General features: G+C 35.0%; 1 protein-coding gene across 1 annotated transcript; it reads right to left on the reverse strand.

The window, feature by feature from the left end:
* Positions 1 to 16,939: 16,939 nt before the first annotated feature.
* Positions 16,940 to 20,220, reverse strand: LOC121992478 (alpha-humulene synthase-like). The gene is made up of 7 exons (XM_042546896.1): positions 20,025 to 20,220; positions 19,602 to 19,845; positions 19,009 to 19,381; positions 18,584 to 18,802; positions 17,875 to 18,010; positions 17,536 to 17,784; positions 16,940 to 17,450 (listed from the first exon to the last, which is right to left on the reverse strand). The coding sequence occupies exons 1-7, from the start codon at positions 20,151 to 20,153 to the stop codon at positions 17,157 to 17,159; spliced, it is 1,644 nt and encodes a 547-aa protein (XP_042402830.1). The 5' UTR covers positions 20,154 to 20,220; the 3' UTR covers positions 16,940 to 17,156.
* Positions 20,221 to 25,248: the final 5,028 nt, after the last annotated feature.

Below are 25,248 nucleotides of genomic sequence, written 5' to 3' on the forward strand. Positions count from 1 at the left end.
AAATTATAGGATTCCCTGATTGAAAACCTAGATCGGGTGAGATGACTAAGGATTTCGAATCAAACCAAATCGAATCGAAACGGATCGAATCAAATTGAACCAAATCGAATCGAATCAAATCCAATCAAACCAAATCGAATAGAATTGAATCGAACCAAACAAAATTAAATCTAATTAAAATAAATCTGATTAAAATTGAATTAGATCTAATTAAAATTAAACTAAACCAAATCAAATTAAGATTCAATTTCAAATTATTTTAAAATTAAAAATTATTCTAAAACTTATTTTAAAAAATTCACTTTAAAAATCATTTAAAAATTCTTTAAAAATCATTTTAAAAATTCTTTAAAAATAATTTTAAAAATCCTTTAAAAATTATTTTAAAAAAATTCTTTAAAAAACATTTTAAAAATTCTTTTAAAATTATTTTAAAAATTCTTTAAAAATCATTTTAAAATCCTTGTAAAAGCCATTTCAAAAATTCTTTAAAAATCATTTTAAAAATCCTTTAAAAATTATTTAAAAAACACTTTAAAATCATTTTAAAAATTCTTTAAAAATCATTTTAAAAATACTTTAAAAATCATTTAAAAATCCTTGTAAAAATCATTTTAAAATTTCTTTATAAATTATTTTAAAAATTATTTAAAAGTCATTTTAAAAATCCTTTTAAAAATTATTTAAAAAATATATTAAAAATTCTTTAAAAAGTATTTTAAATTTTATTTTAAAAAACATTTTAAAGATTCTTTAAAAATCATTTGAAAAATCATAAAAAATTCTTTAATAATCATTTTAAAAAAATTTAAAAATCATTTTAAAAATTCCATAAAAATCCTTTTAAAAAATCATTTTAAAAATCATTTTATAATTTTTTTATAAACATTTTAAAAATTATTTTAAAAATCCTTTTGAACCTCATTTTAAAAAATCATTTTAAAATTCATTAAAATCATTTTGAAAATTATTTAAATTTTTTTTAAAAATTCTTTTAAAAATTAATTAAAAATTCTTTTATAAATTATTTTAAAAATTATTTAAAATTTATTTTAAAAATTCTTTTAGAAATTTTTTAAAAAATTATTTTATATCCTTTTAAACTTAAAAATTATTTTAAATCCTGTTAAACTTAGAAATTATTTTAAATCCTTTTAAACTTAGAAATTATTTTAAAAATTATCTTAATTTGTTTTTTGAAAAATTATTTTAAAAATTAACTTTAAAAAAAATTATTTCAAAAATTATTTTTTTTTAAAAAAAATTAAAAATTGTTTTAAAAAATTATCTTAAAAATGATTTCAAAAATTATTTTAAAAATTAACTTAAATAGTATTTTAAAATTTATCTTTAGTTTAACTGAAAAACTATCTTAAAAATTATTTTAAACTAACTTAATCAAAACTAAAACTGAAATTAAGAATCAAATTTAAAATCAACTTAACTAAAAATTAAATTAAATTAATCCTGATTAAATTAAATTTAAAATTTACTAAACTCAATTAAACTAATTAAATTATGTTAAACTTAAAACATAAATTAAGTTAAAAATTAAAATTTAAAGTTAAAATTTAAAATTAAAATAAAATTTAAATTTAAATTTAAAATAAAACTTAAATTTAAAATTTAAATTAAACTTTAAAATTAAATTTAATTAAGTTAAACTTAAACTAAACCTAAACTTAAAGTTAAATTAAAATTAAAATTAATTCTAAGTCTATGTTACTTAAATGTAATTTAACAACTTGAAATTAACAACTTATCTAATTTACTTAATTCCTAATCTTATTTTTAAAAATTTTAACAAATTATCTAATCTACTAATTTATGCAACGTCGAATTAATACTGACTACACACTTAATTGATCCTATTTAAATTAAATTTAAAACAAAAAATGAAATAAATATTATAACTAAGATTGTCATTAAATTAACTCAATCAATTAATACAAAATTTAAGGTATTTTAAAAAATAAGTATTAAATTAGTAACAAATTATTTTAATACACCTAAATCTAAAATTAATTATCTTTTAGACTAGTTGTTTAATAAATGACCAATTATACCAAGTATATAGAGATAATTATGTAGGAAAATATTGCTAACTCTAAATCCCCTAGAACACTTAGGTACCCAAATCCAGTGTTGACTTCAGGGGGAGTGTTGACGTCAAGGGAGGTGTTCTTGAGAATTATATGTTTGTAAAATCTTTTGAAAAATTATTTTGGTAAAAATATTTGAAAAATCTATAAATACAAAAATATTTTGAATAACCTTCTCACACTTTATTTGAAAAATATTCTTAAAATATTTTCAAAACCTTTTTTTAATCATTTTGAAAAACTATTTTATAAAAGCACTCTATGCTTTTCAAAAATCATTACGACTTAACATATTTTAAAAAATTATTTTGTTACTTAGTAAACATTTTAGAACTTCAGTTGACAATATCTTCTTAAAAGGTTTTGGTGTACAATCACTTTCAAAATTTTTTAAAATGTTTTGAAAACTCACCTTCAAACTTTGTGTTCTTTTAATTTAAATCAACCCCATTGACACATAAGGAGTTTTACTTGTGGTTAACAAGAAATCCTAAGAATGTGTTAAGTTAAGGGGGAGCCCTGATTGAAAGACTAAAAGTAGTTTTTTAAAAAAAAATTACTTTTGCAAATCTTTGAAACTAAGTTTGAAAAATTATTTTCATAATCTTTTACAAAATCTCTCTTTGCTTTACAATTGTTTTGTGAAAACACATTGAAAACAAAAACTTAATTTAAAAATTCTCTTTACTTAAGTTTTTTTTATATTTACTTAGAATTTTTTTAAAATATACATTGAAAGATGTTTTTGCAAACACTTTGGAAAGTATTTTTCGCACATTGTTAGTGCAAAACCTGGTAGAACCTTAAGTTTTTATCCTTTTGATGTGTGTCAAAGGGGGAGAGTGATATCTTAAGTTAGAAAAGTTAAAACATTCCTAACCTCTCTCAAACTTTTTCGAATTTCTCAAATCTTGAGAATTAACCCTAAAAGACCCAAGCCTAACTTAAGAAAATTGTCAAACGTCAAAAGGGGGAGATTGTTGGTGCAATCAACCTCTAGGGTTTCAATGTTTGACAATATAACAAAGGGTTGACCCAAACAGGACTTGATGTTTGGGAAAGAGAAGTCTAGTCAGGACTAGATGATTAGGAAAGGTAAGTCCTAACCAAAGGTTAGGCAAAGTAGAAGTTCCGGTGAGTGAAGTCGGGCCCTAGTGAGTGAAGCTAGGTGGTGGAAGTCCTGTTGAGTGAAGCCAGGCCCTAGTGAGTGAAGCTAGGTGGAGGAAGTCCTGGTGAGTGAAGCCAGACCCTAGTGAGTGAAGCTAGGTGGAGGAAGTCCTGGTGAGTGAAGCCAGGCAATGAAAGTCCTAGTGAGTGAAGCTAGGCAACCCTAGGAGGTAACCCTAGGTTATACTTCTATTCTGTTAACACTGTTTTTTGTGCTAACTCAGTGTTGCAGGGAAGTTCACGTAGGTCGACGGGCTAACCAAGTAGCTGACATGAAGTTCAGACGGGTCGAAGGGCTGACTATACGTCTGGCAGGTAAGTGAAGGTAAGTCACTAGAGGAGAGTGACTGTGAGGACACGTTCCCAGGAAGGGAACTTAGGCACTGATCCAACTTAGAACCATTTCAAAACTCTAAGTTGAGATCTTGACTAGATTTCAATCTCAATGAGACGGAATCTAATTAATATTTTATTTGATCTTAAACTATACTAACACTCTATTTTGCAGGATATATAGACTAACATTTTTTGCAGGAAGGAAACTGATGAAAAACAAGGGTTCGGGCGCCCGGAGGAAAACTTTATCCTCAAACGAGCTTTGTCACATGGAGCACCCTGGTTTGCTCAGCTACGTCACATTCAGGGCGCCCCGAAGGGATCTAGACACTCCGAACTTCCTATATAAGGAGGGTGAAGGCTGGAACAGATCAATGAACGACAAAAACTCACGATCTACTCCTCTATGCTCCTGCGACGTTGCGAAAACTCTACAACAAGTTGTGTTCTTTTTTATTACTTTCTTATTGTCGGTTTCTTTTCACTTACTTAATAATTGTTGAACTGCATTTGTAAAAACCTTTCGAATTATTAGTGATTGCCCAATGAAAGCACTGAACGAGTGCGGGCCTTGGAGTAGGAGTCGCCAAAGACTCCGAACCAAGTAAATCGAACCTTATTAGCATTGTTACTTTTTTCACTTTTCTGCTGCTTACTCGAGATTTTTTTTAAATCGTTATTCACCCCCCTCTAGCGAAACTCATCGATCCAACAGGATCGACACCTACTATTCCCTCAACCTGGAACACATTCTCACTGAATCTCTTCTCCAGTTGCTTACCTTTTACTTACCAACTGTAGTCGCTTGATTAGTCTTTGACCCACCAAGTATTTTTGCAAGTTGTTAGATCTTCAGACCCAACTGGATTTCGACCAGTTGTTAGGTCCAGCGGATCCAATTGAATTTCTCGCCAGATATCAGGTCCCGTGGACCTATATAGACTTCGCACCAGCTTTCGGGTCCCACCGACCTAGCTAGATTTCAACTTGGTGTCATGCCCTTCAGACTCGTCAACTCCTGTACACTTGGTAAAGTAATCATTTCACAAATACTCTAACTTTAATCCCCTTATCATTCATTAAAACCTAAGTTAGATCATTAGTACAAATTACATCAATACAACCTAATTGTACCGACAAAGTTACTCGCTATGGGGGAACAACCCAATGGACCAGTGAAGGATGGAGGTTGAGCACACAGCTTTTAATGGTCTAGTAGAGTAATGTAAAATACTCTTAAGAGATCACCTATATGAGAAAGAAGTGGAGAATCTTTAAAGAGAATTGAAGACACAATTCTTAGAACTTCTCGTATAACTAGGCGTGTTCATGGCCAAGAATAAATACACTCATGAGAACTGAGTTGTATCAAGGAGAGTCTTGGATGAGATATGTCAATACTTACACAGACGGCAGGACAATTCAAGGACATTGCGTCTACAATCAGTAGTAAGCAAATAGATCATTATAAGAGAAGGTTCAAAGGGTAAAACCTACATGTCCTACACTGAACTCAACTATTGAATGCTATCACATACCCTGTCTCAATTCATATGGAGGATTGTAGGATATATGTGAATGATGAAGAGGTAGAAAGGAAAGAGGTCCCATTGTGAATGGGACTCTAGTCCTGCATTGAGAGTTTCAAGGCATGTTAGTTAATTTATATTGGTTTACATGCATATATGATATGAACAAATGCATGGGGAGTGTAACAACCCAACTTTCCCTATTTCGAGTTCTAAATGTCCTTAAAAATATTGGGAAATGCTTTTAAAATATTTTAGAGATTTTTAGAAATTTTTAAAGTATTTTGATGTAATTTTTGGAGGTCGTTTGGTATTTTTACAAACGAAAGAGATTTTTGACAAAAAAAAATATCCAAGCCGAGATTTGAACCGAAAACCTCGGGTTAAGCAGAGATTCGCTTAACCAACAGACCAGTCACAGGTTTCTTAGTAAAACCCTAACCAAATGGTATTTGAGCTATAGTTGGAACATTTAAAATAAATTGACATAAAAAGGGGAGCGGCTGAGGATCGAAGCCCAGGCCTTTGGCTCGGTCAAAACCCAACCAACCAACTGTTCCGCGGTTGTTTTATGATTAAGAAGGGAAGCGAATATAGTTAAGTAGTAGTTGGTGATAGAAATTTTAGATATTAAAAGGAGAACTTAGGTTTTAGCCGAAACCTAATTTTCCTTCTCCCTCACGCGCGCGACGGCGATTTCCTCTCGGGCGAAAACGAAGACGAGGCGAAGGCTTTGTCTCCGGCGGCCGGCCAAGGAGTAAATCGGCGAGCTCTTCTCAGATTCAAGCTCGTCTCGTAAATGAGGACGCGCGGACATGAAGGGAACGGCAAGATCGCGAACTAGCCGAAACCCTAGAAGCTTCCCTACGGTTGTAAGTCCAAGAACAGCGAGGTAAGTACTACTCACCTGTGGTAGGAGTTGCTATGAATTCCTTTTTGGGTTTTGTTTCCTTGCTTCCAGATCTTGCTGTGCCGAGTAGAAGTATATGCTAGGGTTTGCGTTTGCTGTGCTAAATTGTTGTGCTAAGGTGTGCTGTACCGAATTTGCCATGTTAGGGCATTTGGTTTTCGGATTTCTATGCTAGGGTTTCCCTTTTGAATAAGCCAGGTTTGCTGTGTTGAAATTTCTATGTTAGTTTTCCTTTTAGAAGTTGCTATGCCAAATTGCCATGCTAAGTTGTTGTGTCGAAAGTTTCTTGCTTGGGTTTGCTGTTGAACAGGATTATAAGCTAGGGTCTTCCCTTCCATTACTTACCTTCCGTGGCATACATGTTAAGCATGCTAGTTTATTGTTCGAGTTTAATTGTATAGAAGGAGTTCACTTTAATTCTTAGCATGTAAGCACAGTAAGAAATGTTTAGATTACCTGTTATATTGTTTCCTGTCGTGAGTTACAAATCAGTGGCGTAGCTATTCTATAACATTTGCTAGGTATGCTAGTGATTGTTGAGTTTAGTTCTTTTCTAGAAGGTTTGCATGATAAATCGTTGCTTTAACTTGCAAATTAGGCTTTGGTGGTTTAGTTGCGATAAATTGCATGTATAGCAGATCAACATGTTCTAGTTAGCTTAGTTTATCTAGAACTACGGCACGCTTACATTTGAATGCATTTAGAAATTTTATGCTTTATGCTTCAACTGTTATTTAAGTTCACATTCGGTTTCTTGTTGTGAAATTCTTTAGAAAATTTTACAGTGTTCTAGTAAGCTCTTCTAGGAGATTATGGGAAGCAATAAGTAAGAAAAGACCCAGTCCTAAATTGATTCCGAATTCCAGAAATTAAGATCAAAAGCACACCAAGTGGTTAAAACAAATGCCAAGGCATTTTAATATAAGAGTATAAAGATAACAAGAAATTTAAAGTAAGAGGCTAGTACCCGACTTCCAAGGTTGTCGTTAAACAAATCCAGGTGACTAATTCCAAGGTCTTGGCCCTGGTAAGACCAAGGTCTTTATCCTCATAAGACTGGAGGCTCGCTACCTCAGTCACTATTAGAGAGCGCGCATAAGATGGTACTAAGCCTGGGCCCAAGAAAGAGAAGAAGAAGGTTAAGTATTAATTTCAAGTATGAAGCTATAAGTAAATGAAACAAGTATCACTTATGTTTAGAATCAGCCAAGTTTAGTTCCTTTAATTCTAAGCATACAACATTAGTTTCATTACTTTTCTTATCAGTTTAGTGAGCATGATTAGTTTTATTTCCAGTATTCAACTTTATTCTTGTATATCATGAGTATGCAGTTTATTTGAGTACTTTGCTATTAGATGAGCATGAGTAGCTTTCTTTTAGCATTTCAGTTTTAGCACCTTTATATTCAATGCACTTCGAGTTTTTGTGAGATAGTTTAGTACTTACTAAGCATTTCGCTTATAGTTGCATTTCTCCTACTGCAAATAAAGGTAAAGGGAAGCTATTGTCAGAAGGAAGGCGACAAGGAGATGTGTGGTGGTTGTGCGATGCCTGGATTATGGAAGCCTTGGGACCAGAAAGGAGTTTCTTTTAGTTTTCTTTCCCTTTTTCTATGTTAGATGTATTTGGGATGGTATATGTTATCTTGATGTTATTAGGACATGGTAGATGAATTGTGATCTTGTGAGTTGATTTCTGGTATAGTTTTCCTTTGTTTTGGATTATTTACTGCGTGAGTTGTTTGATGTATGTCCCAGCCGTCTGTAGCTGATGTATATAGTGTTTGTATTTAAGGTATTGTCACCTGTACAGGGGAGATGCTGCCGAAATTTTTCGGTAAGGACTCGTCACGGGGCAATTAAGTGGAGTTTGTAGTTAAGTAGTGTCCACCTTTAGAGAGTAGTAGTAGTAGTGTAGAAGGTGGGTCGCTACAGTTGGTATCAGAGCAGTTCCCATTCTCCAACATCACACACACATCAGCATCAACCTTGCCGTCTTCAAGTAAGAAAGTATTTAAATTCTTTCTTTTATTGCTTTCCTTGTTATTAACTGCAGTACACAGTAATTGCTTATGAGTACTTAAGCATCAACCTTGCCGTCTTCAAGTAAGAAAGTATTTAAATTCTTTCTTTTATTGCTTTCCTTGTTATTAACTGCAGTACACAGTAATTGCTTATGAGTACTTAAGTAAGATAGAAGTTATTGTTTCTCCTTTCTTGATCCATATATATATATGTTAGAATGGTTAAAGAAGATATCAAGCCTTTTCCTTTGCATAATTAGATGGCAAGAAGAGGACGTCCCCGTACTGCCCATACTGAGGAACCAGCTCAAGAGAACGAAGTTCCTAAAGCAACTGAGCCCAATCTTTCTGAAGTTGTGGCTCAACTCCAGAAACAAGTAGCAGACCAGCAGCAAGTAATTGCCAATCTGATGGCAAATCAGCAATCAGTTCCTCCCCCTCCCCTAGCTGTCACTACGGAGACTCCAGTGGTAACTGAGGTTCCACCAGCTGCCCAAAGAGTCGTCACAGAATCTCAGAGACAAGAAGCTTACCTCATACAGTGACTGAAATTGAAACCAGAGAGCTTCTCAGGCACTACTGAACCCTGGGATGCCCAGGCTTGGTTCAAAACACTGGAGAGTACCATGGAGCTTTTAGACTGGCCAGAAGTCGAGAAGGTCAAGTGCGCCTCTTTCTGCCTGTCAGGAGATGCTCGTATGTGGTGGGAGAGGATAAAGACCAAGAAGGTAGTCAATCAGATGAGCTGGGCTGATTTTCAGTCAGAGTTTTATGAAGAGTTCTTCCACCTATAGATCACCAACAAGCACTATAAGGAATTTATAGAGTTCAAACAAGGTGACCTGTCAGTGGAAGAAGCAACCAAGAAGTTCAACAGACTAGCTCGTCTCTGCCCAGAGTTAATAAGTACAGAGAAGGAGCGAGTCAGATTGATGCTCAGAATGCTGAGACCACAGATAGCACTGAACATGAGCAATGGAGCTCATCGGCCCCAGACTGGTGAAGAGCTTATCAGTAGGGCATTAATTGCTGAGCACTACCTGAACGCCATCAAAGCACAACGAGCATAGCACAAGCCAGTGAAGATAGAGGACAAGTCAGTGGGGAGCCAGAAATTGCAGTCAAGTAAACAGAACTTGAAGGGCAAGGGTAGTAAAAGAAAGCAGTGGAACTCAGGAGGTAACCAAAAGGGAGGACCAGCCAACAAGCAGACCAAGTTCCCTCCCTGTCCCAAATGTGGGAGAATGCATCCAAGAGCCTGTCTTTTGGGTAAGACTGGATGTTATTCTTATGGTCAGGAAGGACACATGGCTAAAGAATGTCCTAACAAGCTCAAAGCACCTCAGCCACAGCCAGTGCAATATGGAGGCCAGCCTGCACAGTTATATCACATGGAAGCAGCACTAGAGGGACCCTATATCAGTCAGGGAAGGTTGGAAGCTCCACCAGTTCTAGCCTTTGACAGCGCCAGAGTGTTCTCCCTCACCAAAGAGGAAGCTGCTGGTGCCTCTATGGTCGTAACAGGTCAAGTAGTTGTTTTTCAGCATTTAGCTACTGTACTATTTGATACTGGGGTGACCCATTCTTTTGTATCAGTACCCTTTTCCAGTAAATTACAGGTGCCTACAGAAAGATGGACTCCAAGTTCCTTACGACCCTACCTTTTGGGGAAGTCATGGAGTCCAATCAGTGGCTTCGAGCTGTACCGGTCAGGATTGCAGACTGAGAACTATAAGTTGATCTGGTAGTCCTCATCATGCAGGATTTCGATATCATTTTTGGTATGGATTTCCTCAGCAAGTATAGTGCTTCAGTAGACTGCTGCAGAAGGAAAGTAATCTTCAGTCCAGAGGGTGAACCACCTTTTGAATTCATGGGAGTGCCAAGGAAGAAGACCCAGAAACTTCTCTCTTCTTTAGCAGCTCACCAGATGTTAGCTAAAGGGTGTGCTGGTTTTCTTGCATACATAGTAAATGCAGAAGAACAGAAAGGGCTCAAGCAGGAGGATGTTCGGGTAGTATGCGAGTATCCAGAAGTATTTCCAGAAGAGCTACCTGGACTACCTCCCAACAGAGAAGTGGAGTTTGAGATTGAACCGGTTCCTGGTACCGGTTCAATTTCAAAAGCTCCATACTGCATGTCTCCAGCAGAGTTGAAAGAGTTACAAGAACAACTTCAGGAGCTGCTTGACAAAGGCTTCATCCGCCCTAGTCACTCACCTTGGGGAGCTCCTGTGTTGTTTGTCAAGAAGAAGGACGGATCTATGCGGATGTGCATAGATTATAGAGCTCTGAATCAAGAACAAGTACCCCCTTCCCAGGATCGACGACTTATTTGATCAGATGAAAGGGGCAACAGTGTTCTCAAAGATAGACCTGCGCTCTGGGTACCATCAGCTGAAGGTGAAAAAAAGAGATATACCCAGAATAGCTTTCAGGACCAGATACGGACATTACGAGTTTGTAGTCATGCCTTTTGGTGTGAATAATGCACCAGCGGTCTTCATGGACTTAATGAACAGAGTATTTAGAGAATACCTTGAAAAATTTGTCATCGTATTCATCGACGACATTCTAGTCTATTCAAGAACCCCAGAGGAGCATGACACGCACTTGAGGATAGTACTGCAGACCCTTCAGCAAAAGCAGCTTTATGCTAAATTCTCAAAGTGTGAGTTCTGGTTAAATCAGGTGGCGTTTTTAGGTCACATTATTTCTAAAGAAGGTATTCAAGTAGATCCAGCCAAGATAGAAGCGGTCAACAACTGGAGTAGACCCAAGAACACCAGGGAGATCAGAAGCTTCCTTGGTTTAGCTAGGTACTACAGGAAATTCGTGGAGGACTTTTCCAGAATAGCTTCTCCACTAACAGCCCTCACCAGGAAGAACAAGAAGTTTGGATGGTCAGACAAATGTGAGCAGAGTTTCCAAGAGTTGAAGAAGAGACTGACCAGTGCTCCTATTCTGACCGTTCCAGAGAGTGACAAGAGTTTTGACATCTACAGTGATGCTTCCAAGATGGGCCTAGGAGCTGTTCTCATGCAAGAAGGAAAAGTTATAGCTTTTGCTTCCAGACAACTCAAAGACTATGAGAAGAACTACCCCACTCATGATCTTGAGCTGGAAGCAGTGGTCTTTGCACTAAAACTCTAGCGACATTACTTGTATGGAGTCCAGTGCAGAATCTTCACAAACCATCAAAGTCTTAAGTACTTCTTCACTCACAAGGACTTAAACATGAGACAGCGTAGGTGGCTAGAGTTGGTCAAAGATTATGACTGTGAAATAGTCTACCACCCAGGCAAAGCTAATAAAGTGGCAGATGCACTAAGCAGAAAATCCAGCGCATCCTTGATGTCCTTGTCATCATTAGCCCTGCCACTGCAGAAGGAGTTGACAGACTTCGGAATGGAAATTATTTATGGGTAACTCTCTGCATTGACCTTAGAGTCAACCCTGCTTGAGGATATACAGAGAAAGCAAAGTGAAGATCCAGATATCCAAAAGATCAAGCAAGGTATACAAGAAAAGGGAAATTCAGAGTTTCGAGTATCAGATAGTGGAATCCTCTACCAGGGGAACCGCCTTTGTGTCCCCAATGACGAAGAGTTGAGAAAGAAGATTTTAGAAGAAGCCCATAGTACTCCTTACTCCATGCATCCTAGTTCCACCAAGATGTACCAAGACTTGAAACAAAGGTTCTGGTGGTCTGGACTCAAAAGAGACATTGCTAAGTATGTCAATACCTGCCTGACATGCTAGAGAGTCAAAGCAGAACACCAGAGACCAGGAGGAATGTTACAACCTCTCCCAATACCAGAGTGGAAGTGGGAAAACATATCCATGGACTTCATAACAGGTCTTCCAAGAACTACAAACGGATATGACACAATATGGGTAGTAGTGGACAGATTGACTAAGTCAGCTCATTTTCTAGCCATCAAGATGTCCCACTCTATAGAGCAGTTGGCGCAGCTATACGTTAAAGAGGTGATCAGATTTCATGGAGTTCCTAAATCTATCGTTTCTGATAGAGATGGGCGCTTCACCTCACACTTTTGGGAGTGTGTTCAGAATGCACTAGGCACCAAACTCAAGTCCAGCACAGCCTTCCATCCTCAGACTGATGGACAGACAGAGCGAGTAAATCGAATTTTAGAAGATATGCTCAGGGCTTGTGCGCTAGATTTCAAGGGAAGTTGGTGCAAGTATCTATGCCTAGCTGAGTTTGCCTACAACAATAGCTATCAGGCCACCATCAAGATGGCACCTTATGAGGCATTGTATGGCAGGAAGTGCAGATCACCCATTTGCTGGCAAGAAGCAGGTGAAAGAAGAGAAATGGAAGTAGAGCTGGGCATCCAAACTGAGATGATAGAAGAAACCACTCAAGCTATCTAGAGGATCAGAGAGAGGATTGAGACTGCCCAGAGTATACAGAAGAGTTATGCTGACACACGTCGTAGGCCACTTGAATTTCAAGTAGGGGATTCAGTCTTTCTCAAGGTTGCTCCTATGAAGGGAGTGATGAGATTTGGCAAGAAGGGCAAATTAAGTCCCCGCTATGTAGGACCTTACCTGATCATAGAGAGGATTGGGAAAGTAGCTTACAAGCTAGACTTACCACAAGACATGTCAGCAATACATAATGTATTTCACGTCTCCATGCTAAAGAAGTGTCTCCATGACCTTAGCCAAGTGATTGAGCCTCAGTCAGTGCAGATTCAAGAGGATCTTAGCTATGAGAGCAGACCTACATAGATAGTGGACAGAGAAGTTAAGTGACTAAGGAATAAAGAGGTACTACTAGTGAAGGTCATCTGGCATAACCAGAAGCACGAGGAAGTTACTTGGGAGCGTGAGGACAATATGAGACAGAAATATCCAGAACTATTCTAAGTTCGAGGACGAACTTTTTATAAGGTATAGGGGATTATAACGACCCAACTTTCCCTATTTCGAGTTCTAAGTGTCCTTAAAAATATTGGGAAATGCTTTTAAAATATTCTAGAGATTTTTAGAAATTTTTAGAGTATTTTGATGCAATTTTGGGAGGTCGTTTGGTATTTTTACAAACGAAAGAGATTTTTGACAAAAAAAATGTCCAAGCTGAGGTTTGAATCGGAAACCTCGGGTTAAGCAGAGATTCGCTTAACCAACAGACCAGTCGCGGGTTTCTTAGTAAAACCCGAACCAAATGGTATTTAAGCTATAGTTGGAATATTTAAAATAAATTGACATAAAAAGGGGCGCGGCTGAGGATCGAAGCCCAGGCCTTTGGCTCGATCAAAACCCAGCCAACCAACTATTTCGTGGTTGTTTTGTGATTAAGAAGGGAAGAAAATATATTTAAGTAGTAGTTGGTGACAGAAATTTTAGGTATTAAAAGGAGAACTTAAGTTTTAGCCGAAACCTAATTTTCCTTCTCCCTCACGCACGCGACGGCGATTTCCTCTCGGGTGAAAACGAAGACGAGGCGAAGGCTTTGTCTCTGGCGGCCGGCCAAGGGGTGAATCGGCGAGCTCTTCTTAGATTCGAGCTCGTCTCGTCAAGGAGGACGCGCGGACACGAAGGGAACGCCAAGATCGCGAACTAGCCGAAACCCTAGAAGCTTCCCTATGGTTGTAAGTCCAAGAACAGCGAGGTAAGTACTACTCACCTGTGGTAGGAGTTGCTCTGAATTCCTTTTTGGGTTTCGTTTCCTTGCTTCCAGATCTTGCTGTGCCGAGTAGAAGTATATGCTAGGGTTTGCGTTTGCTATGCTAAATTGTTGTGCTAAGGTGTGCTGTACCGAATTTGCCATGTTAGGGCATTAGGTTTTCAGATTTCTATGCTAGGGTTTCCCTTTTGAATAAGCTAGGGTTGCTGTGTTGAAATTTCTATGTTAGGTTTCCTTTTAGAAGTTGCACTGCCAAATTGCCATGCTAAGTTGCTGTGCCGAAAGTTTCTTGCTTGGGTTTGCTGTTGAACAGGATTATAAGCTAGGATCTTCCCTTCCATTACTTACCTTCCGTGGCATACATGTTAAGCATGCTAGTTTATTGTTCGAGTTTAATTATATAGAAGGAGTTCACTTTAATTCTTAGCATGTAAGCACAGTAAGAAATGTTTAGATTACCTGTTATGTTGTTTCCTGCCGTGAGTTACAAATCAGTGGCGTAGCTATTCTATAACATTTGCTAGGTATGCTAGTGATTGTTGAGTTTAGTTCTTTTCTAGAAGATTTGCATGATAAATCGTAGCTTTAACTTGCAAATTAGGCTTTGGTGGTTTAGTTGCGATAAATTGCATGTATAGCAGATCAACATGTTCTAGTTAGCTTAGTTGTTCTAGAACTACGACACGCTTACATTTGAATGCATTTAGAAATTTTATGCTTTATGCTTCAGCTGTTATTTAAGTTCACATTCGGTTTCTTGTTGTGAAATTCTTTAGAAAATTTTACAGTGTTCTAGTAAGCTCTTCTAGGAGATTATGGGAAGCAATAAGTAAGAAAAGACCCAGTCCTAAATTGATTCCGAATTCCAGAAATTAAGATCAAAAGCACACCAAGTGGTTAAAACAAATGCCAAGGCATTTTAATATAAGAGTATAAAGATAACAAGAAATTTAAAGTAAGAGGCTAGTACCCGACTTCCAAGGTTGTCGTTAAACAAATCCAGGTGACTAATTCCAAGGTCTTGGCCCTGGTAAGACCAAGGTCTTTATCCTCATAGGACTGGAGGCTCGCTACCTCAGTCACTATTAGAGAACGCGCATAAGATGGTACTAAGCCTGGGCCCAAGAAAGAGAAGAAGAAGGTTAAGTATTAATTTCAAGTATGAAGCTATAAGTAAATGAAACAAGTATCACCTATGTTTAGAATCAGCCAAGTTTAGTTCCTTTAATTCTAAGCATACAACATTAGTTTCATTACTTTTCTTATCAGTTTAGTGAGCATGATTAGTTTTATTTCCAGTATTCAGCTTTATTCTTGTATATCATGAGTATGCAGTTTATTTGAGTACTTTGCTATTAGATTAGCATGAGTAGCTATCTTTTAGCATTTCAGTTTTAGCACCTTTATATTCAACGCACCTCGAGTTTTTGTGAGATAGTTTAGTACTTACTAAGTATTTCGCTTATAGTTGCATTTCCTCCTGCAGATAAAGGTAAAGGGAAGCTATAGTCAGAAGGAAGGCGACAAGGAGATGTGTGGTGGATGTGCGATGCCTGGATTATGGAAGCCTTGAGACCAGAAAGGAGTTTCTTTTAGTTTTCTTTCCCTTTTGCTATGTTAGAAGTATTTGGGATGGTATATGTTATCTTGATGTTATTAGGACATGGTAGATGAATTGTGATCTTATGAGATATTTCTGGTATAGTTTTCCTTTGTTTTGGATTATTTACTGCGTGAGTTGTTTGATGCATGTCCCAGCCGTCTGTGGCTGATGTATATAGTGTTTGTATTTAAGGTATTGTCACCTGTATAGGGGAGATGCTGCTGAAATTTTTCGGTAAGGACTCCTCACAGGGCAATTAAGTGGAGTTAGTAGTTAAGTAGCATCCACCTTTAGAGAGTAGTAGTAGTAGTGTAGAAGGTGGGTCGCTATAGGGAGAGAGTCTCTCTTACACATGGGTGTGCAAGAGGGTATAAGTCCAGGGCACAGATTACACTGTACCAAGTTTATTCATATGCGAGTATGACCTACACACATCGGATATTAGATCGGTCGAGATAAAATTTACCTAAGTGAATGAACTAACATTTTTCCATCTGAATATCTTTTTTGCTACCTACTCAAGAGTATAATAGAAGCATTAATATGAAATTAATGATGATTTTGTAACGTCTCGACATTAATGACAACATTAACCTCATTAATGGTGACTTTGTAATGTCTTAATATTAATTGCAATATTAAACTCATTAATAATGATTTCATAATGTCTCGACATTCATGACGACATTAAATCTATTAATGGTGATATTAAACCTAGTATTAAATGACCATAATTTGGTCATTCATTATAGGCAAGGTGAGAGCTCCTATATAAGAGGTTGAATCTTGAGCAAATGGTAGAGTAGCGGAAGATATGCGAAAGAGAAAGCGAGAGCAATATCAAAAGAATTCCTCCACCTTCATTCCCTGATTCTTTCCTTACAGTTGTGCATCCGCTCAGCTGAACTACTCGTGATAGCACTCAGATGCATTCTCAGTTCACCATGAACAACCAGTGTTTAGTTGTGTGCATGGTTTTGCCATTGTATCATGAGAAATAGATAACCCAAGAGAACCATGAAGCACAGCCGTAGGTGGAGTGAATCTGTTTTAAGAAAACTGCATTGAGCACAGGCCTTGGCATCTTCCTCGACAAATTTCTTTCTCGATTAAGTTGCATGCGCACTGCATTGACTTTGCGACTTGAACCACTAGAAGCTTACTAGAACTATCTCCACTAACAGTCTGAGATCATCCGCTTAGGTTATCGCAACAGATAATTAGAATTGACTTTATATAATTTCAATTCAATAATTTTCACCAAAATCTCTGGTAAATTGTCCAATACTTAAGTTGTATGAATTTTAAAAATTAACCTAGAGTATGGTGATTGAGCTTTATATTGATTTTAAAGGGTATTATGAAGGACATTTTAGCAAACCAAATTCTTTATTGCCATTCAATAAAATTAGATTTAATTTATTCCATTTTTTAAAATTGTTTGGTCTCAAATATGTTATCTCTTTTTTATTTTACTAGATTCTTCCATTTCCAAACCAAAATATATAAATTATATCTTCTCAACCATATATAAATACTACATAAATTTAAGTCTCTCTAAACAATTCTTGATTTTTAGATCGACAATAAAATAAAATGATTATAGACTATGATAATCAAGCACTTAATTATTTTATTTACTACAATGTTACATGCGTGTTACAATATACGCCTTATACTTAAGGCATTCCAGTACTTCAATAACATACTATAAATCATCCAAACTCGATTTTCACTTTATTCAAATGTAGATTAAACCACCTTAAATTGTGATTGATCTGGCCTCTGATTATCGTCACTAGCTAGGATTTGTAGGGTGTGACACTCTTAAATAAGAACAGATTCAACCAACAACATATTGACATTATCTTTCATTGTAGTATTGGAAACGGTGTATGCGTCAATGTACTTGTAAAATTCTTCTACTACTCTTGAAAAGTTTACTATGTTTTCAATTAAAAGTCGAGGTACTTGTGTTTGATCGAGGCATTCTTTGTTGTGATCCTTCCATGCGTCCTCCACCATCTCCATAAGATTCTTATAAGCCTCTTTTTCATCTGTGGCAAACTCTTTCATATAACATTCTACAGTTGAAGCTGTATGTTCTCTTTGTTGCTCCAACTGCAAAATTCCAAAAGAAATTTCAAGAAATAGAAAATACATTTTTGAATATCTACCAAATAAATTAATTGTCTAAAATAATCACCTCATGTGAAGTTACATCATCCATGAGTCTACAAATCATACAGCTGGCTTTGATGATTTTGGGGAAGCTGGCAACCCACTCAAATACCTCCTTTGATGCCACCTGATCCATGCCTACATAAGAGGCACATATAAGCAAACGATATCCAGTGGTGTCTAGTGAGTTACTTAGATGTTCCTCTAGTGTGGGTACATATTTTTCAATGCCCCATTTGGCTTCTATGAAGAAAGACCTTGATATAGCTTTTATCTACATAAAAGGAAACGATAAACTTAATTAGTTTATATTTGACAAGTTAAAAACAGACGTTAATCATTTTTACAATGTACTTAAATATACCTCATCTTGAAGAAATGATATGCGGTATTTCTCATCATTTTCTAGTTCATTTTCAAATTCCTTGAAAGTCCTTAGTAACTTGAGATAGAAATCCTTTAAGTATTCTGGTACTTCATCAATGGCTTGAGGTTCCCACCTGAAATGAGCAAACTTAACATGCATAATTGACTAACTATATTGTCACGATATCTTAAAGATTTATAAAGAATATCAAAATTAGTTTGAAATAAATTAGAAATAATAACTATATAGTTATTTGATGTCATATTGTTACATGTTTGTTGTTGATATCTAATCTTTAGATAATGATCAAAATATTAGTTGACTTACAGGTATTTTAAAGTTGTTTTGACAAGATCAGAAGATGTGTTCATATCTCCTTCAATTGAGAAATAAAGTAGGTGCTAATGTGTTTTTTTAATTAGAAGTAGTCTTCATTGTTTTTTATTTTAAAGGAATATCAAGAATGCATTTTGCTATTTGTTATAATAACTTACAATATTTAGCTCATAATTCTTTTCCTTTTCTTATGTTTTTAATTATTCTTTTATAATTAGATCAGTAATTTATCATTTTATAACTTGCAGTTTTTTGTTGATTGGAGTTAAATTTATTTTAATTATGATGTTTTATCAGCTATGTAGACTACTCAACTAATTGCAATATTAAGAAAAACAAAAATTAGCAAAATAATGGATGCAATAGGTACCTTTGAATTGCCTCAGTTAATAATTGGCTCTCTTGCAGTGTGCTATAATTATCATATATGTCATCCAAAACTGACAACAATGCAATAACCTTGGTACAAATTAATCTTGCACGAGAATAGTGAGGCTCAAAGTGCACATTATGTATCCAATAATAACATTCCACAATTCGATCGCGAGCAAAGTTTAGTGATTTAGCAAGTGCTAGATCATTCCACCATCTTCAAATAGGTAAAAAAAAAGATGAGACAATATAATTAGCTTAAACTACAATAAAACATTTATTTAGACAAATAAATCATGTGAATTATTATAATATGTGAGTTTGAAATCATTTATTCAACTTCTTTGGTACTCACACTTAATTCATGTGAAAATATTCAAGTACTCTAATATTTCTTCATAAAAGAAACTTCACTATACTTACATTGAAATTTTCTTTAGTTCCTCTTGGTGAAGAGATTGTAGCAGATTAAAATCCAACTTTGCAAACTCTAATATTGCTTCATTTCGCCTTTCCTCCTCTTGATAAATAGGGATATATTTTCTTGCCAAGAGCCGTTTATTTCCCCGGCATAGTGGTGTTTCAAGGAAATGAGACACCAATATCACTAAAGGTTGTTTAAGTTCATCCAACAATGATGCAAGTCTATTCTTTGTAAATAATATGGCTTCATCAAGTATATACTCCCCGTGTATCCTAAGGTAAGCTGCATTGTATAAGCTTAATAATCCCTTCACATCTTCATTCAAGGTTGACATGAAGTTTCCTTCCTCATCCTTGAACTTGTTAAAAACATCTACAATAGTACGGGAAAATACTAATAATTATCTCACAACAAATCAAATAGTATAGTAATATAGAACAAACTATTTGATTAGTTTTTTTTTTATGATATATAGCATGTAAATATTGTAGCTTATATTTAAAAGGTTTTAATGATGACCTTTCTAGATATATATTTTTATTTGACAGAATATATAGTGTAATAGTTTTTGCTTATTTATATTGTTAACTACCTGCAGGCACATAAAAATCATGTTGCCTAAGTAATCGAAAATGGAGAGAAGTTTCATAAAGTTCATAGTTTTTAGCATCATGCTTAGAAATTAAACTTAATGCCGCATCTATTTCTTTCTCAAAGTGATAATCCAATCCGAGCAACTGAATTGCATCGATCAAATTCATAATTTGCAATATGTCACTGGTTTCTCGAAAGAAGTTCTTTATTTGCTCCTTTAGCTCTTCTGCTCTAATCCACACCTACATCATCAAACATGAAATTCAACAACTATATATATTACCTTTAAATAATTAAAACAAATAATTCAATGCTTTTCAATTTCCTTTAAGATGATTATATATTTTATGAATAGGTGTTTATTAATGAAAAAATTGAGTGATAAATAATGAATAAATGTGGAGAGAAGTTAATAAAATACCTCTGTGAGAGCAGGAGAAGTAGTGTGGTGGATGAAATAATCGCCCCAAATACTCGGATGATATTTTGCTGTTTTACGAATTACTATATCTTCATTGCTCTTAACCGGGGTGGTTGATTGCTTCTCCATCTTAATTAGAAACTTAGGAAGTAGTGATCAAGAGGTTTGTGGCTGATGCATAGCTTTCACTTGCTATTTATAAGCTTATCTAATGCACGTGGAAAATATTTTAAAGCATGTGCAAGACCTATTTAATTAATTAATTACCTTATAAGTTAAATTCTTAGACACTTTACCCATATAAAAAATATTATATTTCATAGACGGATTGGACACAGAAAAATGACATAATAAAATTGCCGGATTGAATTAATGATACATTTATACTGAAAACGATTGTCTGTACGACACATGGTAAAGGGTAAACATCGTTAATAAATTTGACACAAATTGTCAAATGGGCATCTTTTTTTCATTTACGTCAAATGGACGCCCTATTAAAACAAAACTATCCAAAATACCCTTCTAAATACTACCTTTCTAAATCGGGTTTTAGATTTTATGATGTGAATCACAGCCGACAAACTTAATGTTATCACCCAAGAGCGCTAGAGGGGAGAATAACTCCGATCACTTCGATGAAGTTGCATAATAGAAATCTTAAAGTAAGACAAGTAAAACAGGAACACACACTAATAAATTTGGTTTTACTTGGTTCATCGTCTCCCAAATCCTAATCCTAATGACTACCATCACTATCCTTTTCCTTTTTGGATATCTTTAGTGGCGAAGAAGCCTCTTAGAACTTATTCCTGTAACATATATCAAATACAAAGATATAAATGAAATCGAAAAAAATTAAAACAAACACACGTTTACACAAGTAAACTTTGATTTGGATGCTTCTTATTTCTTTGAAGTGCCTCTTGTTGGTTTGAAAATGCAACAATACTTCATTCTCAAACCCCCAAGAATCAACTACATTAAATCATCTCGAAACCCTCTTTTAAAAGTTGTTGCACCGGCTGATTTCTACCTAGCAATCGGCTATAATCTCCCACCAATCGACTTTAAGGAATTAGGGCGCTAAGCACGCTTAAGCGCAGCGGAAAACTTCTAGTTCCTCTAGAAGATCTATACCAAGGGAAAGACATGTTACAATCTATACTAAGCTGATATCGTGATAGTATACCTTTGATGTGTGCACAAGAACTCCAGACAGCTTGGATCTCAACACGATCACACGTTCGTGCCTCTATGGTATCTACACGAACAAGTGTTCGTTTGTCTCACAAACTCGCAAAGTGGAGAAGGCAACCATCTAAGGTTGTGCTAGCAACCTTGATAGGAAGTCTCGGACTAGAGGAGAAGAGAAGAGGAAGGAGAATGAAGAAGTACACCAAAATGAGAGGAAAAAATGCTTAAGTATTTTCATCCAATGAAAATACTTAATGAGCATTAATTCAATTAATGAGCATTAATGAATATTTACACTCCTTTAAGGACCACATTTAAACGTCTTCATTTTGAATTCAATTTCAAAAATTGAATGATTCATGCAACAACAAGCACACTGAGTGATAGTCGTTAAGAAGATTGTTACATCTTATATAACCGCTCTCTAAGAGATCAGTGCTAATAAAGTTGTTACACTTAGCTGCTCTTCCAAATTAATCAGAGATACACTTATAATGACACATAGCCTCTCTCATGATGGTATATATTCGTTATTCAGGAAATATCTAATCTCCTTGTGGCACGTAGCTATTATCTTGGAGATATCCATGTCTTGTATTTACATTGATTAAATAATCTTCATTTATATCAATATGACATCTCTAATCTCTCATAATGACTATTCTGTCAAGAGCATATATCATATTCAATACTCATAATCATTTCGATATATAACAAAAATTAGTCAACTAGTGAATAACATGGTAGAATTTCCTTGATTTACTTCGCATATTCACTGAAGTCATAGATATATAATTACCGAAGTAGACGCACATGAAGTAAAAGAGTATTATTTTACTTCGTCTTATCACTGAAGTCGTATATATGAAATAGTGAAGTTTTTGATCGGTTCAAGGAGGCAATACTGGTTCAAAGTTGGATTGATGACGAAGTTAAAAAACATCATTTACTTCGTTGGTTTTGTAATATGTCGAAGTAATAGATGATATATAATTTTACAGTTTACATTAATTACCGAAGTAAATATATTTTATAACTTTGTCATAATTTGTATTTGTCGAAGTATTTGATATTATATAACTTCGCAGTTTACATTTATTGACAAAGTAATTGATTTAAAAGACTTCATTGTTTTGTATTATACTAAAGTAATTGATAAGAAATGACTTCGTAATTATCAATGAGTCCACAAGTTTATATCCACCAATCCACAAGTATATATATGCTAATCTATAAGTATAAAGCCAAAATTATATATTAACGAATTCACAATTTACATTCACCAATCCATAAGTATAACAAAAAAAAATCCACAAAATCAAAAGTGTATCCATAAGTATATCAAAAAATCTACAATGAAAAATCAAATACTTATCCCAACGTGCACAACCTATTTAGGCACATAGGTACGAGTAGACAAATTTGCTTCATTCACTTTTGACTTCATCACATCAAAATTCATTATAATATTAATTTTTCATTGTTCCTGCAAATTGAAATGGAAAAAAAAAATACAAAATGCATTTAGATTGGAGAGAAATAACAAAGAAATATCTAAAACTGAACCTACATCATATACCTAAATTACATATTGCACCTTTACATACTAAAACCTGACATCCTTATCAATCACCTTTAAACCTTTTATAGAAAGTGACATAAAAAATTACCATATACTACACCTGCATTTATACTCCATGAGGGAGTTAGGCTTAATGATCTAAAAATAACAACTAATGTAATAAAATCTAATGATAGATCCAAGAATTGAAGATAGGTTGAATTCTAGTTGAATGCTTATTATGTAATAAAGGATGTTAGCATTCAACAAGAACAATAAACAAAGTAACAAAATAAAAACTAAAATGTTACTCTTTGTATGCCAAAGAAGAGTACTAACCTCCATCTTTATCAAAGAATATCAACAACATATCGTCATCATCCTCATCTTCAAGCCCATCATCAACACTACCCATATTCAAATTCTGTAAAAATATTGAAACAAAATTGAGAATCCACAAAGGATATTGATTAAAATTCCCTTCATGTTTTAATATAATGTCACTATGCCTACCAACAAAACAAATATTAGTTGGCAATTTTTCATATCAAAATTGTCATTTACTTCCTATGAAATGAAAATATTATAGTCATGACTCAATCCTCACTAATTAGCAAAAATAAGACACAAATTTCATCCAAACTTAGGACTATAAGCATAAATAGAGCTGAATAAAGAATTGTTTGCATAACAGATTGAGAAGGATGTGGAAAATATTTAATACATCTTGATTGAGAAAGAAAAATATAATGTAAAAGGAACTCCAGAGAGCACACCATCCCCTCTCTTTCCAACCATATACATGTTTTCATGACTAGTTCAAAGTATACAAGTGTCATAGTTTGAGGCTTACGCTGAACAATACATGTAGCTACTCCTAATACCGCATGAACACATGTAGCTACTCCTAAAAACATCATGAAAAGGTAATGAAACATGTAGATTTATCTATTAATATTTTAAATTTCAAATTCTCTTTAAATATCACCATTCCTATTTCCTCCTAGAATTAAGGTGACAAATTATTTGGTATTCACTTACAAGATGAAAAAGCTAGGTTGCTACATCTCTAAAAGCCATCAGAGCTTTCATGTTCTCATTTGAACACATGGTTACCAATGTTTTATCTCTAATAATAGGAGAAAGCTAGGAGAAACTAGCTAATTTCACCTCTAAGAGCCATTGTTGAGTGTACTTGCATGAGTTGAATCCATATTTAAAGAAAATGTCATCTACGTGTCTTTACAAGTTATTCCACTGATTATATCTATTTCACTTATGTTTATTTCACAAGAAGTTTTATGTGAACTTAAACATGAATACACAAATTTCGAAGGTGGTAATATGAGTGACTGACTGCGTAGAATCATGCTAACAATGTTTCTATTTCTTCTCTGATAGGAGAAAGCTAGGTCGTTGTGGGTCATCATCGAAACTTATATGAGTGACCAAACAAACACCAATGACAATCCATTTGAATGCCTTTACCCATTATTGAACTTGTAGCAACCTATACAACTCACATAATTCACATAACTAAATATCAATATGCATATTTCAAAGAAGATATCTTGAACTTGTCTAGAAATTTATTAGATATAAGTAAACTTACTGCATACAAAGAAAAATATTGCTTGAAAGAAAAAAAAGCATGAGTTGAATCCATATACTAATAAAATAAAAAACACATACCTGTTGTCGACCTTAATGACATGCTCAATCAAAGGGCCAATGGAAGCGCTCTCAAAAACCAATGATGCAATCAGAAGTGCAAACCTCTTCTTTTGTTGCAAGAAAGAATAGATGAACAAAAGGAAAAAAGGAATCTTTATCTTCTCTGCAACAGATGGTCACGAAGAAGAACTCACCTCTTCATATGGGGGCATGGAAAGCAGCCACATGATGCTAACAAAGCAACCAATCATTGTCAAATCATATGGGAGAAAAGACATTGATCCGTACAAGCATCATATGGTTTTGAACACTTAAAGGGATCTAACTGAATTTTTTTAAGCAATTCCGAGTCCACCTGTAATATCCCGGTTCTGAGATTTTGATTAAGTATGACTTAAAATGTTAGATGGTATTATCCGTATCACCAAGGTGCACCTTCCTTTTCAGAAGTCCAAACTTAAGAACTCCAAAGTTAAGCGTGCTTGACTTGGAGAAATCTGAGGATGGGTGACCTCCTGGGATGTTTTCCCGGGTACATAAGTTAGGACAAATTAAAGCACGCTGAAAGGACCTCCGGTGGTCTGTGAAGCTAGTCGTCAACTCGATGGGCAATTCTGGTGGCATTCCTTGCTCGATCTGGGTGGAGCCCACCCGGGCCGGGGCGTTACAGATGGTATCAGAGCGACCTTGCGACCGTTAGTGCGCCTGTGGCAGGAGCACCCAGGGCACCACCTAGCGATGGAGATTTTGGGATTTGTCTATGGTGTGATTCATGGTTACACAACGAGGACG

Source organism: Zingiber officinale, chromosome 6B (assembly GCF_018446385.1).
Source record: "Zingiber officinale cultivar Zhangliang chromosome 6B, Zo_v1.1, whole genome shotgun sequence".
In the NCBI taxonomy this organism is placed as follows: domain Eukaryota; kingdom Viridiplantae; phylum Streptophyta; class Magnoliopsida; order Zingiberales; family Zingiberaceae; genus Zingiber; species Zingiber officinale.

Coding starts and splice junctions, on each gene's coding strand:
- LOC121992478 (XM_042546896.1), bottom strand. CDS start 20,153: ATGGAGAAGCAATCAACCACCCCGGTTAAGAGCAATGAAGATATAGTA. Junction 19,846..20,024: donor CTTCTCCTGCTCTCACAGAG/GTATTTTATTAA, acceptor TTGATGATGTAG/GTGTGGATTAGAGCAGAAGA. Junction 18,011..18,583: donor TTAACTGAGGCAATTCAAAG/GTACCTATTGCA, acceptor TGCTCATTTCAG/GTGGGAACCTCAAGCCATTG.